The sequence below is a fragment of the Auxenochlorella protothecoides genome (genome assembly GCF_000733215.1).
Source record: "Auxenochlorella protothecoides strain 0710 unplaced genomic scaffold scaffold34, whole genome shotgun sequence".
In the NCBI taxonomy this organism is placed as follows: Eukaryota; Viridiplantae; Chlorophyta; class Trebouxiophyceae; order Chlorellales; family Chlorellaceae; genus Auxenochlorella; species Auxenochlorella protothecoides.
In genome coordinates, this window is record NW_011934483.1 from 56,175 (window position 1) to 73,434 (window position 17,260).

Here is a 17,260-nt window from a genome sequence, read left to right on the forward strand (position 1 = left end):
CCTTGTGTTGCCAGCGGTGCGCATGCAGCAGTGAGCCCCCCAAAAGGAGGGCAGGCGGCCCTCTCAGACGCATCTCACCGACCCGGAAAAGGGGGAGCGCCAGCTCTTCGTTGCACATTTGCTGTCCCTCCAAGGAGAGAACCTCCCTTCCTGGGGTCAAGCACGGGGCTCCGCGTCCAGCAGCACCACGGTGCCCAGCAGGTGGCGCTCCAGGGCCCGGACCTCCCCTCCCGCGGCCCGCACCAGCGACCCCACCTCCCGGTCCCAGCGGCAGCCCTTGCTGAGGGCCGCCACGGCGCGCGCTGTGCGGTCCTGGTACCAGCTTAGGGGCCACAGCTCGCTGCGCGCATGCTCCAGCAGCAGCAGCTGGCCCCCGGGGCGCAGCACGCGCAGCGCCTCGGAGAGCGCGGCGTCGGGTCGGTCCATGGCGCAGAGCGCGTAGCTGCTCAGCACGCAGTCGAAGGAGTGGGCGGGGAAGGGCAGGCGCGCCGCGTCCCCAGCGACGAAGCGCACGGGGAAGGGCGGTGGCGGCGCACGCGCCAGCCTTGCCCGCGCCCCCGCCAGCATGGCGCCCGACAGGTCCAGCGCGGTGTAGGAGGTCAGGGGCCGGGCCAAGAGCCAGGGCAGGTTCAGCCCCGTCCCCGCCCCGATCTCCAGCGCGTCGCCTCGGGCCATGCTCGCCAGGCGGCCGCGCAGGCCTGCCAGGCCCAGGAGCTGCGCTGCCCGGCCGGATTCCAGGCCGTCGTACTCCTCTGCGGGTGGGAATGAAGAGGGGGTGTGCAATCTGTGTGGTCCCTTACAGTGCTTGACCCGGCAATCGCGCTGCACTGCCCTCCCTCCACCCCCTCGCGCTCTCATGCACAATTGACGCACTCTCCCTCACCGGCATACTCGTCGTACAGCGCTCCCGCCCGCGACCTCATGGAGATCGTCGGGAGCAGGCCCGCGCCCAGAGTCGTGGCGAGGAGCGTTCTCCTGGTCGCCATCCGGTGGTCATGTCCGGCGGGGCGCTGTGGGCCCTGGGCAGGGTGGGTTGGGAAGGCCTGGCATGCCAGGACCCTCGCGCCGCTCATGCGGGAGGACCGCGTACAAAGGACGGCATCCTTACAGCGATGAGGCACATCTATGAGGCATTCATTGGTGCATCGTGATGCAGCGCCATGGAGTAGGCTGGATGTGATCGACATGTACATTTTTGCCGCATGTAGTCAATGCCAACGAATGAAATCTTGAGCTCGGCCGTGGCATCGACGGGACCAATGCGAGGCTCATCATGGTTTGATCTCGTACACAGATCTCAACAACCGTGTCATTCTTGGAAGTGGGCAAGTTTCACGAGCCCTTTCGTACTCCCTTATGCGCCATCCGTATAGGGCTGGCCCACGGGGTGCCCAGGCAAAGGGAGAGTCTGAAGGTACACAGTGCTCCCCGTACGCACCCTCGAACTCTGATGCAGATTCAAACCTCTGGATTCCGTCAAATACCACCCAGCCAACCTGTGGCAGCGAATTGGATGGGCTCGGGTCTCAAGCGTGGCAAATCCGGACAGGTCCGCTGGTGATCCACCACACCCTGCGCCCGCTCACGCACCGCCTTTGCATCGGTGGAGCCAGCCGATATCCCGTCTCCCAGCGCGGGTCTCCCGGCCTGGCCATTGGTGGCCAGTAGGAGGACACGTTGGCCAGCTAGGGGCTCGGGGAAGGGGTAGGACCGCACCTCCATGCTTTTTCGGCCCTCCAGGATCAGCTTACACCAGTGCTCCTGTGAGCCATGCCAGGTCGCTTCAAGTTGAATCTGACGAAACAACAATACATGCACGTCCGCTTATATAAGATCACATCCATCGCGGCCTTGTCAGTGTGGGAAAGCCTCGCCTTGAGGTCAGCAAACCTGCCTCTGTGTGTCGCTTACATTGCATTCGAGGGCGTATGATGCGCAAGATGGCATACTCGCAGTTTAAATATTCGGTGTCCTTGATTCCGAGTCGTGAAACAACACCGGTTGCAAAGAACCATTTGGCCGATCTGGGCAAGTGGTCTCGGCTATCGCTCGGTAATCCGATCTGGCGCCCATACCAGGGTGAGAGCGCGTTCGGTCGCTTAAGACCAAAGCAGCCTCGTACTGGCGACAATGCGATAATCTTAGTATCATATGACAGACTTCAGAGATACTGCTTGTCTCTGACCGAGATCATGGGATGCGGGGCAAGCACGCCAGCTGTTAGGCCTGAGGTGCGACCTGGGCTGTGCGGCAGGGTCTAAGCCCTCCCGCGACTCTGCAATGTGCGGGACTGAACCCATGTTGTGCGACACTGCAGGTCGCGGGCGCCAGGAAGGAGGCGCGTGCCCCCGCGAATGTCGCCTCCCAACCGGAACCCTCCCCTGCCTCGATTGCCGGCAGCCTGCTGGGCAAGGGCTACCAGGTGCGGCAGGTCTGGCCAAGCCCTTCCCACAGCGCCTTCTCCCGTCTTGCATGCCACCAAGGCCCCGCACTCACCCATTCCTGGCCCCCCTTTTTTTCCCCTCCCCAAACAAAGAACCTGGAGGCAGACTACGAGCTGGGCAAGGTGCTGGGCCGGGGCCAGTTCGGGACCACGCGCCTGGCGCGCCACCGCGCCACCGGCCAGTCCCTGGCCTGCAAGTCCATCGCCAAGCGCAAGCTTACCAGCGCGGAGGACGTGGCCGATGTGCAACGGGAGGTGCAGATCATGCACCACCTGAAGGGACACCCCAACATCACCTTCCTCGCCGCTGTGTACGAGGACCGGGAGCACATCCATATCCTCATGGACGTCTGCTCCGGGGGGGAACTCTTCGATCGCATCACGGCCAAGGGCTACTACAGGTGGGTTGGAGAGGGGGGGGGGGAGGGACGGCGGGGGGGGAGCCTGGTCTCCCTCCCCCTCTGGTCTCCCGAAGCCGTTCGAGGACATGCTGAGCCCAAGCCCTATGCACCTCCCCTCACCAGCGCCCTCTTCCAATCCTCCCAACATTTTGCAGTGAGGCTGACGCCGCCGCCCTCCTGCGCACCATCATCGTCGTGGTGGCCTACTGCCACTCCCTGAACGTCATGCATCGGTGAGGTGCCAATGGCGCTGAGAGAACAGGAGCCTGATAGGTGCCACAACACACCCCACACACACCGTGCCATGCCTGAAGGCTTGCGGGTCCTCGTAGCCATGGCGTCGCCCCCACGACCCCGGGGCATAGGGGCGCTGCATGTACGCCCCCACCCCTGTCCGGACCCACCGCAGGGACCTGAAGCCCGAGAACTTTCTGCTGGCTTCCCCGGCAGAGGACGCGGCCATCAAGTGCACCGACTTTGGCCTCTCCGTTTTCTTCAAGGCCGGGGAGCGCTTCACCGACGTGGTGGGGTCGGCCTACTACATCGCGCCAGAGGTAGTGTGACGAAGGCTTCTCGGAGGGGTAACTGGGGGTTCAAGGGACACCCCCTCCCCTCCTACAGCCACACACACCTGGGCGCACACGCATGCACCCCAGCACACCTCCGTCTGCGACCCCCCCCCCAGGTGCTGCACCACAACTACGGCCCCGAGGCCGACATCTGGTCCTGCGGCGTCATCCTGTACATCCTCCTCTCCGGCATGCCGCCCTTCTACGGCGACACCGAGAAGGAGATCTTCCGGTGCGTGCTCAAGGGCACCATCGACTTTGACACGGAGCCCTGGCCCGGCATCTCGCCCGAGGCCAAGGACTGCGTGGCCAGGATGCTCGACCCCGTGCGTCCCTTTTTGTTTTTTGGAAAGCGGAAACGGCTGGGTGTACGAGGCGGCAGGGGGCATGGGGGTGGACCCCCTGTCTTGCGCGGGGTGTTTGTGCATGGGGCCATGCGTCCCGGCTGGGCCCCTGCTGTTCTTCCATGCAAGGCCCGGGTCCTGCGACTCTCTGCACGAATTGCTACCCCTTTCCATCTCACAGAACCCAAAGACCCGGGCGCGTGCCAACGAGCTGCTGCGGCACCCCTGGCTGCGGGAAAACGGCGTGGCCTCCGACAAGCGGCTGGATGATGTCATCATCACCCGGCTGGGGTGAGTTCCCGGGAGGCCGCGTGGGGGTGGGGCTTGGTGTCCTGCTTGCTTGTGCACGAGGGGGTTGGAGGAGGTGAGCAGGGGCACAGACGCTTGGCGGACCCTCATGCTGTGGATTCCAATTTGGAAGAGGTGTGTCATATGCATTACATTCTAACCCCCCAAGGAAGATGCCCATCAGCACTTGCCGGCCACTGCCGCCTCCTCCCTGTCGCGATTCAGCGGCAGCCACCTGGCCCTTGCCTCATCCCCCACATGTGCCTCTTCACCTTCAGCCTCCTCCCTCCCTGCCCTCCCCTCACACATGCCTTTCCCCATTCCCTTCTCCTTCCCGCCCTAAAGGACGTTTGCGACGCACAACAAGCTGAAGCGGGAGGCCATGCGCGTGATCGCGACGGGCATGCCGGCCGAGGAGATCGCAGGGCTCAAAGCCCTCTTCGAGGCCATCGACCGCGACAGGAGCGGGACCATCACCGCCGAGGAGCTGCGAGAGGCGCTGAAGATGAAGGGCGCCGTCCTGCGCGCCGCCGACCTGGAGACGCTGATGTCGCTGATAGACGTGGACGCCAGCGGGACCATCGAGTACGAGGAGGTGAGTGATTGGGTGGGGTTGCATTTTGTTGTTGTGGGAGAGGGTTGGAGGAGCGAGGATGGCACGATTACAGGAGAGTGGGTGAGTGGGTGGGGACAGGGCGGCGGATGGAGTGCAACAGGCAGCGTGCCCAGTCCAGGGAAGCAACTCGGCGCGAGTGTTCGCATCCTCACGCCGTGGTTCCCCCTGCCGACCCCGCCAGTTCTTGGCGGCCACCATGAGCCGGCACCAGCTGGAAAAGGAAGAAAACATGCTGCGCGCCTTCCACCACTTTGACGCCGACGGGTCGGGGACCATCTCGCGGGAGGAGCTCATCGCCGCGCTCAGCAAGGTTCGCGGAGGAGGCGTGTGATCCTGTGTGTGGATGCATGCTCAGGAGGGATGTGAAGGGTAGGGCATGGAGCCAGAGGTGCCAGGAGGGGATGGGAAAGTGTATGGCGCGCCTTGAAAGCGGAACACTGTCGATCCAATGTCGACGGTGCTCTGCACCCCAAGAACCTTCGTCGTGGCACTGCCTGCTGCCGACCCGCCGATACTCCCACACCCCCGCAGGGAGGGCTCCTGAGCGCCACGGAGAAGGAGGTGGACGCCATCCTGAAGGAGGTGGACGTTGACGGGAGCGGGACAATTGACTACGCGGAGTTCTGCGGCATGATGACGCGGAGTGAGCTATGAGGGGGGGCTGGGGAGCGGGGGGAGGACGACTCTTAGGCTCTTGATGGGTGAGGGCAGCGCCGCGTCGTCAGGGCTCACACTCTGGCGTGACGCCGCGCTCCTTGGCGAGGGGCTCTCCGCTCAAAGCCTTTCCTCCACACCTGCCCGCCCCGCGCAGACCAGGAGAGCGCCCTGAAGGTGGCAGACGCCTCGCGGAGCACGCGGGGGAACATCAGTGCATACAAGGCGTCCAAGACAGCAGTCTGATAGGAGCACTGTCCGCAATGCTGCATTCTCCCACATTACTTGTATCGGGCCCTGCTGCATGCCTTTTGTGTGGTTGGAGTCTTGGGGCTGGGCGCTTGTCCCCATGCCCGCCGAACTTGCATTACTGGAAGCCCGTGCCTTTGACTCCGATTCTTGACACCCCCTGGACAGCGCCCGGGCGCGATCAGCCCATGAAACTGGCAGACCCGATGCGAGGAGTTTCCTGGCCGTGAGAAGCGCGAAACCCGACATGCCCACTCATATTCAATAGATCGGCACCCTCACCCATTGCACATTGGCACTGGCTCGGCACAATGTCGGCACTGACTGCGTGTACTTCCCAGACCGCCCTCCCGGGACCGCTCTCCCGACGCGCCAGCACTCCATTCAGGGGTCGGTGTGCATGCTCCCGTCCCAGTAGGAGCCGCCTGATCGCTTGGGCCGATGCCGCGACCAGCAGCGCGCCCCCGGCCGCCCTGCCGATAGAAAAGTCCGGGCCCAACCACAAGCCGCTCAAGGACATCCAGGAGATCATGGAGATCCTGCCGCACAGGCATGTGCACTGGAAGGGTCTGCATGCATGATCTGCTAGCGTTGTATTTCGTATGGCCAGCACAGGCATGCTGGGAGGCACCGCCGGACCCTCCTTGTCCCACAGGTTCCCCTTCCTCCTGGTGGACCGGGTGCTGGAATGGGAGAGCGGCAAGTATGCTGTCGGCTACAAGTGCATCACCATCAACGACAACTTTTTCCCCGGCCACTTCCCAAACCGCGCCATCATGCCAGGCACGGGATGGGTGTGAGCTTGGGAAGGCCGAGGCAGAGGGGATGGGAGCCTGACCTCATGGAGAAGGCCATCGAGCGTTGAGAAGGCGAGTGCCTAGCAGTGAGCCCTGTTGCAAGAAACAACCCCTCCTCCCTCCATCCTGCTCTGCAGGTGTGCTGCAGGTGGAGGCCCTGGCCCAGCTGGGGGGCATCGCCATGATTGACCCCGCCGACAAGGGCCAGCAGAACAACTTCTTCTTCGGCGGCGTGGACGGGGTCCGCTGGAAGAAGCCAGTGGTGCCCGGCGATGTCCTGGTGAGTTGGGGTCGGGGCCCACATGGGTCTGAGATGGGGGCCTGCCTTAATTTTGGAGTCAGGACTGCCACCCTTGGTGTGCTCCCATCATGGAGGGCTTGGTCGCCAGGCGTAAGCCACCAGAACCCCATTGGCATCATGACAAGGGATGGTTCGATCACTTGTCATGTCCAACCACCACTTGCCGCATCACGGGACAATCCTTCCCAACCTTCCAGATGATGAGGGTGGACGTGGTCAAGTTCAACAAGAGGCATGGCATCTGCAAGGTGGATGCCAAGGCATATGTGGGCACGGACTTGGTGTGTCAAGGTGAACTGACGCTGGTGATGCTGAAGTGAGGAGCGGGTGTGACTGCAGGGAGGTACGACGGGCGCTTCTGTTCAGCTGTAAGAGAGCAGCGATACTGAGGATACAAGAGCCAGGAGAAGTACAGGCCGCTGCCCCCTGTATCATCTCGAGGGTAGTGCTGGCGGTTTGTTCGAGTAAGCAAATACTCGAGTAGTTTTGTTCAATGATTTAGGTTGGGATTTGGAAGGGTACGTGCACTAGGTGCGATGGAGTTCGGGGCACCTCGATGCAAGCAGACTGCACTGCCCGTGCCGGGCCCAAACATGCCCCAGACTGATCCGCGACACCACCTCACAAGGCGGCACTGCATGGCATGTCAAGCTTGAGAGGAATGGGTATAGGGCGGCTCGGCCCCGGGGGCCGGATGGTCATGAGGCTCCTCGCCCTGGCCGCGCTGGCCTGTGCGATGGCCGGCAAGGATGCCCCCAGGCGCATGGTCCCCGTCACCTTTACTACAGGAAGTCTGACCTTTGCCAATTCCTCGGGACGGAACCTGATCCTCGCCCCCATCGGCGCCAACTCGGTGCACTTCATCAGGTGCGTGTTCGAATCCGGGGGCTTCGACGCACGTGGACAGCCGGCAACCTTGCCGGCCCCCAACCCCAACTGCCCCCACCACCCCCTCCCAGCTGGCTGGACGATGCCGACTCCAGGACCTTTGACATCCTGCCCATCTACTACACCCCCCAGCCGCCCACCCCATGCCCCGCCTGCATCGGCGCCTACCACGGCCAGGGACCCAAGTTCCAGCTCCTGCACCAGGTCCTCCGCAGCCAGCAGTGGCAGGCCATCCACCCGCGCTACGACGCCGTCATGCTGGCGGACGACGACATCATCATGTCCACGCATACCCTGAACGAGGCCTTCCGCATCTTCGGCACGTTCAACATGACCCTGGCGCAGCCCACGCTGTGCCGGCACCCCCAGGTCGGCGTCAGCCATGGCGTGGTGCTGCAGAACCAGTCCAACTTCATCAGGTACCCTGACCCCCAAGTGGGAAAGGGTGAATATTGGAAGAGGGGGGGGGGGTGGCAGGATGGAGGGAGGAGGATCAGCGTGGCTGATTGTCTGCGGTGCGGCTGGTGGTCTGCGGTGCGGCTGATCGCCAGCGTGCCGGATCAGGACCATCCTGTGGGGTCGCTCTCACACAGATGCAAACACAAGCCCCTTGCCCGACAACCACAGGTACACGCCCTTTGTGGAGATCATGATGCCCATCATGACCATGGATGTCCTGAACAGCGTCGTCGGGCCCACATTCGAGGACGCCTACACTGGCTGGGGTGAGCGCGGCGCTGGCGGAGTGGGGTGGGGTGGGTGGGGGAGCGGGTTACCACACATTTCGAATGGCACTGCTGGGGGTAAAGGGCTACCAGCCGCCCCGTGCTGCGCTGTGCCCTCGCCAGGCTTTCTTTCCCAGGTCGCGTCCTCCCCCTCCTTTGCACCAGGCCTGGACTTTGTGTGGCCCTTCCTGCTCAAGTACCCCCGGCGGGGCATCGGCCTGATTGATGCCATCTGCGCCATCCACCCCAAGAGCCAGGCGGGGAAGGTCTGCCCCTACGGCTTCACCCACCCCAAAGCGGGGTGGGTGACGGGAGGCGGGGTGTGGCGCAGGCCAGCAGTGAAGTCATGGGGGACCTGCCCACCTCGCACTGCTCCCAAGTTTGCGGCAGTGGCGCAGTCCACCCTCCGTCAGCACTAGTTCAGCATCACAGGCATCATACCCTCACATCTCCCCTGTTTTGACCCCTCTGCGGTGCCCCTTCCCCCCCCCCCTCAGTGATGCGCGCGGCGAGTTCAAGTACATGATAATGAAATACGGCCTGACGGACGACGCCGTGGAGTCCTACGGTGGGTCCCCAGGGTGCCCATGCTGCTGGAGCGTCTTGAGCGACGCGGTGGCGAGGCAAGCAGACCCTCCTCAAAATCCTGTCAGCCCCTGTGTCAGCTGATGAAGACCGCCTTGTGCCCCATGAAGCTCCCACTCCCCACCTGACCCCCGCAGGCGTCGACACCTACCCGCAGGACATCACGTGGGAGTTTGTTACCCTGGAAGTGGCCCGAAGGCCCGCCGTGACCCTCCAGCAGCAAGTTGAGGAGGAGCCGTCCTCGCCGCAGTTGAGCCCACTAGCCAGGGTCAGTGCGGGCCCGGGGTCCGACTGGAGGGCCACCGCCTTTCTTCTCACCGGCCTCCTAGCAGGGTCGGCCATGCTGCGGCGCCGGCTGACGCGGCACAGGCCGCAAAACCCCCGCATCCTGCAGCCTTTCATGAGCGCCGAGGGGGTCAAGCCCTGAACACTCCCGCCACCTTTCCCGCCGCGGCACTCGTGGGTGTGCGGCGCTCGAGGGTGTGCGGCGCTCCTTGCGCCGTGGGTCCCTTGGTGGCCTGGTCCGGCGCCTCCCTTTGCAACTTGATACATTGATCGTGCTCCCTGCATTCCTGAACCTGAATCAAGCTGTGAGCATATTCCCGTTGCTCAACCTGTACAAGAACGCCCACAATTCATTGTTGGTCGTCCATCCTCTCTTGTTCACGAGTCGGTGGGAGCACTCAGGGCTCCGTCCGTGCGAGCGGGGGCGTGATTGGATGTTGGGGTCGTCGCCCACTTGCAGCCAGGCGCGTGTATCCCTGATGTGCATTCATCAGCTCGGAATAAGTAAGAATTGTCCGATTCACTATCACCTCACCCCGGTATGTGAGCCCTCGAGGGAGAGGAGTCGGTGGCAGGCGACCACCGGAGGAAGCCGAGGGGACCACTCCGACGCCCTGCTTCGTGTATCAACAGTGCCTGATCACACCTTCGACCATGGAAGTAAGCGTAAGATTCGGATCTAGTGCACACATCGTTTCGTTGCCAGCAGAGGGAACGCTCGGCGACCTGCGGGCTGGTGTCGAGGCTGCCACGGGTGTGCTGGCGCGACAGCAAAAGCTGCTGTGCCGAGGCAAGGTCCTGGCCGAACCTGGGGCCGGTAGAGACGATACAAGGCTCAGCTCCATGGGTCTGGTTGCGGGCACGAAGCTTATGCTCTTGGCCGCGACCGGGCCGGGACCCAGGAGGGCCGTGGGCAGACCCGCTGAGCGGCCCTCTCAACGCGCGGTGCGCAGCCTGCGGGATATGACGGGAGATTCTTGTTTGTATAGTTTCAGTCCCAGGGCACCATAAGGATCGGACTGGATGGAAATGGGGCTGTGCGGTGCAGCCACCTGTCAGCACGGCATTCATAAACCCCATGCAGTCTCCTACCCCCCCACCCAACCCCGTCACAGAATGTTGCCGCAAGCCCTGGCCTAGACCCTCGCCCGGCTAGTGCTGGTATGGTTTCGGGCTTTCCCGTCACCCAGGCCCAGATCAGGGTCTGGAAGGCCACCGGCATCGCCAGCCTGGGCGCCGGGCCGGGGGCCCCGACCCTGGATGGGTGGCCGCCCGCATTGCTGGAGGCCGCCCCCGGCCTGCGGGTGCTGAGCTGTCACGGTGCGCTGTCCCCGCTGGCCAACCCCTTCTCCGCCCCGCTGGCGCCCTTCTGCGCCCTGCAGCGGCTGAGCCTGACAGGGTGCGGGCTGCCGAGCGCCGCCCTCGACTGGCGCGCGCTGGGCGCGCTGCGGGCCCTCGCCAAGCTGTCGCTGCGAGGCAACGCGCTGCGCGCGCTGCCGTGCGCCGTCGGCGACCTGCTCGCACTGCGGGAGTTGGACGTAGCCTGCAACCTGCTTGGTGAGGCGCGAGGGGGCTGATGTGGGGCGCGGTGGAGGGGGATGGAACCCAGGGGGTGCTAGCAGCCTACGCCGGGCGACCCCTCCTCAACGAAGCTCCTCGTTCACCTTGCCACCATGAAGAGTCCCTGCCCGGAGCAGCCATGGCGGGCTGGACCACGCTGACCCTGCTGGATGTCTCGCACAACCAGCTGCGCTGCCTGCCGGGAGAGGTGGGGGCCTGCGCGTCCCTGGAAACCCTGCTGGCGGGAAACAACAGGCTGGCGGTGATTCCCGCCCAGGTCTCTGCGCTGCAGCTCCTCAAGACCCTGAACCTGGATTGCAACAGGTGGATGCTCGCCGGGGGAACTGCAATGTCGGTGTGATGAGCTGTGGTATCCATTACCAGCATCAGCGGCGCTGCTGGGTGTTCACACCTGCCGGCGATGAGTGGGCCACAACCGAGGCACTGCTCGCTGCATCCGATGCCATGCTGGGCGCAGTGACCCACGCCCATGGGGCCTTTTCTTTCCCCCCCTTGCCCCTCAGAATACAGGCCGTCCCGCCCGCCGTGCTCCGGGACTGTGGCGCGCTGCGCACGCTGAGCCTGCACGACAACCCCATCACCGTGGAGGAGCTGCGCAATACGGAGGGCTGGGCGGCGCACGACGCGCGGCGCCGCCAGAAGCACGACAAGCAGCTGGGGAGCGAAGTTCTGGGCCCAGGCATGGATGAGGGGGCCGACGCCCACCCCGTGCAGAACTGGAAATGAACTGCTCCCCGGGGCGGGCTGCAGGCCAGGGGGAAGAGTCGGGCCCAGCGTCCCTGCAGGCAGGCTGTTGAATGCAAGGGCCACATTTCCCCAATCAGGAGGCTTGCATTCACCTTGAGGGGAGTGCGAGATCAACGTTTATGTAGAGGCACATGAGTGGGCCGGCTTCATGGCTTGTTATCACAATGGGGCCGGGTGGCATGGCGCGGGTGGACCCGAGTCGGATCAGATCTGCACCCACCCCAAGCCCTCAGATCCACATGGGAAAAAGAACGAGGAAGATCCCCACAGCTCCGAGCCGGTCCGGGCCATTTACTTCCTCCTTTGCCATTTATCACGAGACTCCGGGACTTGGGGACCCCGATCTCACTTCGGCAACTGATCAAATTGCGAACCAAATCACCTAGGCATGGCCCCGTCGTTTTGCATCTCCCGCCATCCTCCGGACGAGCTCCTCGACGCACAAGGCGCGCAGTGGGGGGCAGTGCTCCCTGCCCTGTTCAGCGATCAGGCCAGACAGGCTTGGTACCCAAGCATACATCATCTTGTAATGCGTTTATAGGCTCTCATAGAGGATGGCGCGGCTCAAGTCGTGGCAGACCGCCCTGCTCCTGCTCCTCCTCGCTGCCACCGTGCCGGCCCGGGCCCAGGACTCCGAACCTGAGCGAGCCATGCGCACGCCCAGCTTCAGCCACTGGAACGACAGGCCCCAGGGTCTGAAGGATCCAATCTGGTTCTGGCTCCCATCGGGGACAACTCCGTGCACGAGTTTAGGTGGGACCGGTCGCCCAGGCGCGCCCGGGCGGCTGTGGCCGGAGGTGTGGGTTGCTGCTGGGCAGGCCTCCACGGCGGGGCGGCCGCGTGCCTTCCCTGCCCCAACCTCGCCCAATTCCCACCCTAAACAACCACAGCTGGCTGGATGCTTCCTCCTCCCGCACCTTTGACATCCTGGCCATCTACTACGGCTCCGACGCAAATTTCTCCTGCACGGCTTGTGTGGCGGTCTACCGCGGCCAGGGCCCCAAGTGGCAGCTCATCCGCCAGGTGCTGCGCAGCCAGGAGTGGCACGCCCTCCACCCGCGCTACGGCGTGGTCATGCTGGCGGACGACGACGTCATCATGTCTACCCACGTCCTGAGCGAGGCCTTCCGGATCTTCAGGGCGCGGGGGCTGGTCCTGGCCCAGCCCTCTGTGTGCGACCACCCCCAGTCCAGCACGCTGCAGCCCGTGGTCAATCAGAGAAAGTCGCTGTTCATGCGGTGCGGCTGGGCACAATGCTTTTGGGGGAGGGTCGGGGGAGCGCAGGTGGACTGGGGGGAGGTTCCTCAGCAGTGGGGCAAAGAGGGGAGCGCCCCCTCCAGGGCATGTCTGGCGGGACAGGACCTCCTGCAAGCTGGCACTGCTCAACAGACAAAGCACCTGCGGGGGCTGCGACCAGTGCTGAGCCCTGGTCGGGCCTCATCTGCGCACAGCTTGCCAGACGGAAAGCACGACGCCGACCTCCTCTCAACCCCATGCCCCAGGTACACCGCGTTTGTGGAGATCATGGTGCCCATGGTGCGCATGGACGTCCTGCACCGAGTCATCGGTCCCACGCTGGATGAGGCGTACTGCGGCTGGGGTGAGTCGCAGTGCGGGGGGGGCCGAGGCTGGGACATGCGGCGGGCGCACGGCCAGGATGGGGAGCTCAGAGCGGGACCGCGGGCGGTGCTGGCCTGGCACGCACGTGGCTTCAAACTGAGAGGCTCGTACTGTCCTGGGTCCAGCCTGCAGCGGCAGATCGTACTGCCTGGTGATTCAGGCCTCGCCATGCCGTACAGCCTTTTCCCCCTTATCCCCCGCCAAACCACAGGCCTGGACATCGTCTGGCCCTTCCTGCTTGGCTACCCCAAGGACACCGTGGGGATCATCGACAGCGTCTGCGCTTTCCACCCGGCTGCGCAGCTGGACAAGGTGTCCACCTATGGCTTCCAGAATCCCATGGCCAGGTGATGGTCAGGGGGAGGGGGACGGGGCGAGTCTACCCCAAGGCGGCAGGGCACTGCAGGCCCAGCATCCTCCAGAGCAAGCCCTCCCATCTTGGTTGGGGTGCACTGGAAGGGCACACTGTCGCACTGCCGTGCCTCTCTTCCGCTTCAAAATGAGAAACTCTTCACGCAAACGACAGGACTGAGTGGGAGGAGCACCTGTACGCGCTGAAGAAGTTCGGTCTGACCCCAGAAACAATGGCCGCCAGAGGTAGGCAGTGCCGCCCTGGGTGCCAGCGGGTGCAGGCGAGCCACCCCCCACCCCCAGACTGGGACCTGCAGCGGCTGCCTCCAGAAGACCTCCCTGCCCAAAGCAATCTCCACTCATTCCCTGCCCATGCGCCCCTCCAGGCATGCCCGTACTCCCCCAGCGGATGCTATGGGGCTTCATGAGGGAAGAAGGCGGCCCCATCTACAAGCTCAACTGGACCCTGTCCGACGCGGAGGAGGAGATAATGCTGGGCGACCTGTTTAAGACGGCGGAGGAGATGGAGGATGTCCCTGCGACCTGCTGGGACCCGCGACCATGGGCGCTGGGTCCCGCTGCGCTCCTTGCGGTGCTGGCCCTGCTGCTGCGGCGCCGACGGCGAGTGCGCGGTCGGCAGGGCCCCAGGGAACCGGAGGCGGGGCACGTATGAGGGAAATGGGGCCTGCGGGAGCCATGGGTCGGACGGGGGACGGGGCTTGGAGAGCAGGAGGGCATGGGGAAAGAACAAATACATCTGTAGAAGTAGGAACGACATTGGGCAATGACCCTGTAATCACACTAGAATACTCCCATCCTCTGTTCTGATGTGCGGTAGGAGCCAGACACCCCATAGAGAGGGGAGGGGGGTGATGTGATGCCAAGGGCTGTTGGTGGTGCTTCAGCTGCCGGGGCAGTTTCCGAGGCTCCAGTATTGCACCGCATGCCTTCCTCCTGAGTGTGCCGCCCACATGACGCTTGATCAGGACTTGCATGCCAAATACCGCCTGAAGTCCTGGGAGGAGCCGATCGAACGGGGCGAGAGGCACGGGATCCCTTACATTGGAGCCCCTCAGGAGGTGTTTCATCACCGAGCCGCAGGAAACGACGACGCGTGTGGGGCATCTTCTTGGGGTTTGAAATTTTTTGTTACCGGTGGCCGTGGCACTCTTTAACACCTTGTACGGAGCCACTATCAATATATAGCTCCACGGCCTCAGGTGTACGAAGTGTGAGAGGGTGCCTCTGTCGCCCACCCTCCGCGTGGCTGGTTCAAATAGGCCGGCTGTTGGGCTGGTGCGCGCCTGGTGGACCGCGTACGATAGGAGCTTCAGCCCGAGATTGGCAGATTGAGCACCTGGTAACCCCGCGGGGGTCGACCACCCTTCTCACGCGTTGGTTGGAAGGACAGCCACTACCGCCCTCTCCGCCCCCCCCCCCCTTATCCTACCCTGGCGGACATGCCCCGCCTCGGCCCGCTCCTGTTTCTGGCACTTACCGTTGTACATGTGGCTTCGAGGCAGCTGTTGGAAGGGGAGGTCGAAGCCCCGGCCCCCACCCCCGTACAGTCGATGCCAGGGTTTCTCATGATAGTGCCCATGGGGGATGCCTCCCAGCATCGCAACATGTGAGGCGGGGCGGGGTATTGATGCTGCCCGCCACACACTCGGGCTACTCATCGCGGCCAGAGGCGCGGCAGGGCTGGGGTCTGTTGAGGCGCTGGTTCAACTCCCTGGCGCTTTGGGCCCCCGGTGAGGGTGAGACGCACCTGGCTCCGCCCCCCACCCCTCAAAACCCTCCCCCACCCGCTGCAGGTGGCTGGACGATGGCGAGCACCGCTGCTTCGACATCCTGGCGATGTACTTTGGGTCCGACGACAAGTTCGAGTGCCCCGAGTGTGTGGCGGTGTTCCGCGCCAAGGACGCCAAGTGGCACCTCCTGCACCTCCTCGCCGTGTCGCAGCTCTGGCAGGACATCAAGGGCAGGTACTCCGTCTTCATGGTGCCGGACGACGATCTCCTCATGTCCACCCACGGTCAGTGGAAAGGAGTGGTGTGGGGGGGAAGGGTGTAGTCGCCCAAGTTCACGGCCACGTAGCCTCGATAGGAACCCCCCCTGCCCGCCGCGACCACCCCCTGCCACTCTACGTCTGTGTGTGTGCCCTGCACTCAGTCGTCCTGCACCCGTAGAGGGAAAGGGGCGGGAAATGACATGGGTAAGGGGCTGGCGGGGCCCGGGCTTGCTGTGTCTTTGGGCCCAGCCTTGCACACTGTGCTGTGCCGGGGCGCCGACACCCTGCCCCCAGTCCAGGCATGAGCAGGGCCTGATCCTGAGCTGCAGGGCCTGGGGATGACGTGCGGCTGCGCGGCCGCCCCCAGCCGCCGCAGGCGGCGGCGCACGGTCAGCCAGGCTCCCACCTCCCACTCTGCCATCTGCTGTGCACCCTCCCTCTCCACCCTGCCTCCCCACCCCCCACCCCCAAATGCCCACCCCGCACAGTGATAAACTACGGCGTTCCAGGCCTTCCTGCACTTCAACCTGCAGCTCGGGCAGCCGGCGGTGTGCCAGCACCGTGACAGCACCACCATGCAGCGACTGATGCTGCGTGAGCCCGGGTCGGGCCTGCGCTACACCGCGTTTGTGGAGATCATGGCCCCCATGTTCTCCGCCAAGGTCATGGACGAGCTCATCATGCCCAACCTGAATGACAGCTACACCGGCTACGGTGGGTGCATGTACTGGGGAGGAGGGGGTGGGGAGGGGGCGATGACGGCCATGTCCGCCCTCCGCGCCGACTCCCTTTCCCGTCCAGGCTGCCCTCGATCCCTCCCTTCTCCCCCAACCCTCCACGCTTTCTTCAGGCCTGGACTCTGCCTGGCCCAGGATGCTCGGCTACCCCAAGGACCGAGTGGCGGTGATCGACGCCGTCTGCATGTTCCACCCCGCCTACCAAGCCCCCAACAGGAGGCGGGTGTACAACAACCCCCACCCCCGTGGCTGGTGCGTGCCATGGCTCGGTGTCGGCAGGGCAGGGCAGGGAGGAGTGAAGGGGCAGACGTGGTCGTACCCGGCGGCCCTAGCCGCGCATCGCCGGCTGCTCGCCCGCCCCTGGCAGCCTCCCAGGCAGGGGTCTCTTGCTCAGAGCTCCAACCATGCTCGTTGCCTGCTGGGAACGGGGAGCGCCCCACTCCCCTCCTCCCTCCCGCACCCGTGTGCTTCCAGCCACTGCCACCCCACAGCCTTTCCTTCCCGCCGTGCCCCCGCACCATCACCACACCTCCACTCTCATCCCCCCAATGCCCACGCGATGAGCAGGAGCACCTGGGACGAGGAGAGGGAGACCATGCGGCGCTTTGGCGTGACGTGGGCGGCGCGCCATGCCGCCGGCATCAAGGACAAGCAGGAGCTCCACGTGTGGAGCAGCATCCCCGAGGCCCAGTTCTGGGCGGACTTCCAGACAAAGCAGTGCAATGGGGGGAACAACCCCATGCCCAGCCGCATCAGGGAGGTCGCCGCGAGCTCGACCAGCCAGACCTCGGCCATGGCGGCCCAGGGCATGCTGGCCATCCAGGTCCTCATCGACATCGCCGCCCTGTGGCTGGCGCTCAGGAGATGGGCGGGGCCCGGTTGGCAGGCGACGGTGTCCCTGGCGGGGAAGGCGGCCGTCCTGAGGCCCGGCTGGACCGGCTGGAAGAAGCTGGCCACAGAGGAGTAGCGCCTTGCCCTGCGCTACGCCCGCGATTCCATTGCAACCCCACAACCCCCTCATATTCAGCATTAATCTATCACGCTTGACAAGATGCGTGCCGGGAGCAG

At 64.4% G+C, this 17,260-nt stretch overlaps 7 protein-coding genes across 7 annotated transcripts; 6 read left to right on the forward strand and 1 right to left on the reverse strand.

The window, feature by feature from the left end:
- Positions 1–156: 156 nt before the first annotated feature.
- F751_3254 (putative methyltransferase C3B9.04, mitochondrial) lies at positions 157–986 on the reverse strand (the record flags this gene model as incomplete). Its single annotated transcript, XM_011403924.1, has 2 exons — positions 157–752; positions 884–986. 2 exons carry the CDS (start codon positions 984–986, stop codon positions 157–159), a joined length of 699 nt encoding a protein of 232 aa, XP_011402226.1.
- A 1,206-nt stretch (positions 987–2,192) lies between these two features.
- Positions 2,193–5,561, forward strand: F751_3255 (Calcium-dependent protein kinase 17; the record flags this gene model as incomplete). Its single annotated transcript, XM_011403925.1, has 11 exons — positions 2,193–2,231; positions 2,318–2,422; positions 2,537–2,754; positions 3,000–3,077; positions 3,254–3,398; positions 3,530–3,739; positions 3,939–4,048; positions 4,391–4,640; positions 4,843–4,971; positions 5,193–5,304; positions 5,473–5,561. The coding sequence occupies 11 exons, from the start codon at positions 2,193–2,195 to the stop codon at positions 5,559–5,561; spliced, it is 1,485 nt and encodes a 494-aa protein (XP_011402227.1).
- Positions 5,562–6,181: 620 nt separating this feature from the next.
- On the forward strand, positions 6,182–6,982 carry F751_3256 (3-hydroxyacyl-[acyl-carrier-protein] dehydratase FabZ; the record flags this gene model as incomplete). The annotated part of the gene is made up of 3 exons (XM_011403926.1): positions 6,182–6,358; positions 6,510–6,641; positions 6,860–6,982. The coding sequence occupies 3 exons, from the start codon at positions 6,182–6,184 to the stop codon at positions 6,980–6,982; spliced, it is 432 nt and encodes a 143-aa protein (XP_011402228.1).
- Positions 6,983–7,356: 374 nt separating this feature from the next.
- On the forward strand, positions 7,357–9,287 carry F751_3257 (hypothetical protein; the record flags this gene model as incomplete). Its single annotated transcript, XM_011403927.1, has 6 exons — positions 7,357–7,529; positions 7,622–7,969; positions 8,178–8,275; positions 8,441–8,576; positions 8,773–8,843; positions 8,998–9,287. The coding sequence occupies 6 exons, from the start codon at positions 7,357–7,359 to the stop codon at positions 9,285–9,287; spliced, it is 1,116 nt and encodes a 371-aa protein (XP_011402229.1).
- A 1,021-nt stretch (positions 9,288–10,308) lies between these two features.
- Positions 10,309–11,452, forward strand: F751_3258 (LRR repeats and ubiquitin-like domain-containing protein; the record flags this gene model as incomplete). The annotated part of the gene is made up of 3 exons (XM_011403928.1): positions 10,309–10,702; positions 10,825–11,029; positions 11,230–11,452. The coding sequence occupies 3 exons, from the start codon at positions 10,309–10,311 to the stop codon at positions 11,450–11,452; spliced, it is 822 nt and encodes a 273-aa protein (XP_011402230.1).
- Positions 11,453–12,027: 575 nt separating this feature from the next.
- Positions 12,028–14,117, forward strand: F751_3259 (hypothetical protein; the record flags this gene model as incomplete). Its single annotated transcript, XM_011403929.1, has 6 exons — positions 12,028–12,212; positions 12,364–12,711; positions 12,976–13,073; positions 13,305–13,440; positions 13,620–13,690; positions 13,831–14,117. The coding sequence occupies 6 exons, from the start codon at positions 12,028–12,030 to the stop codon at positions 14,115–14,117; spliced, it is 1,125 nt and encodes a 374-aa protein (XP_011402231.1).
- A 925-nt stretch (positions 14,118–15,042) lies between these two features.
- F751_3260 (hypothetical protein) lies at positions 15,043–17,159 on the forward strand (the record flags this gene model as incomplete). The annotated part of the gene is made up of 5 exons (XM_011403930.1): positions 15,043–15,071; positions 15,259–15,496; positions 15,965–16,169; positions 16,306–16,444; positions 16,760–17,159. The coding sequence occupies 5 exons, from the start codon at positions 15,043–15,045 to the stop codon at positions 17,157–17,159; spliced, it is 1,011 nt and encodes a 336-aa protein (XP_011402232.1).
- Between the last annotated feature and the right edge of the window lie 101 nt (positions 17,160–17,260).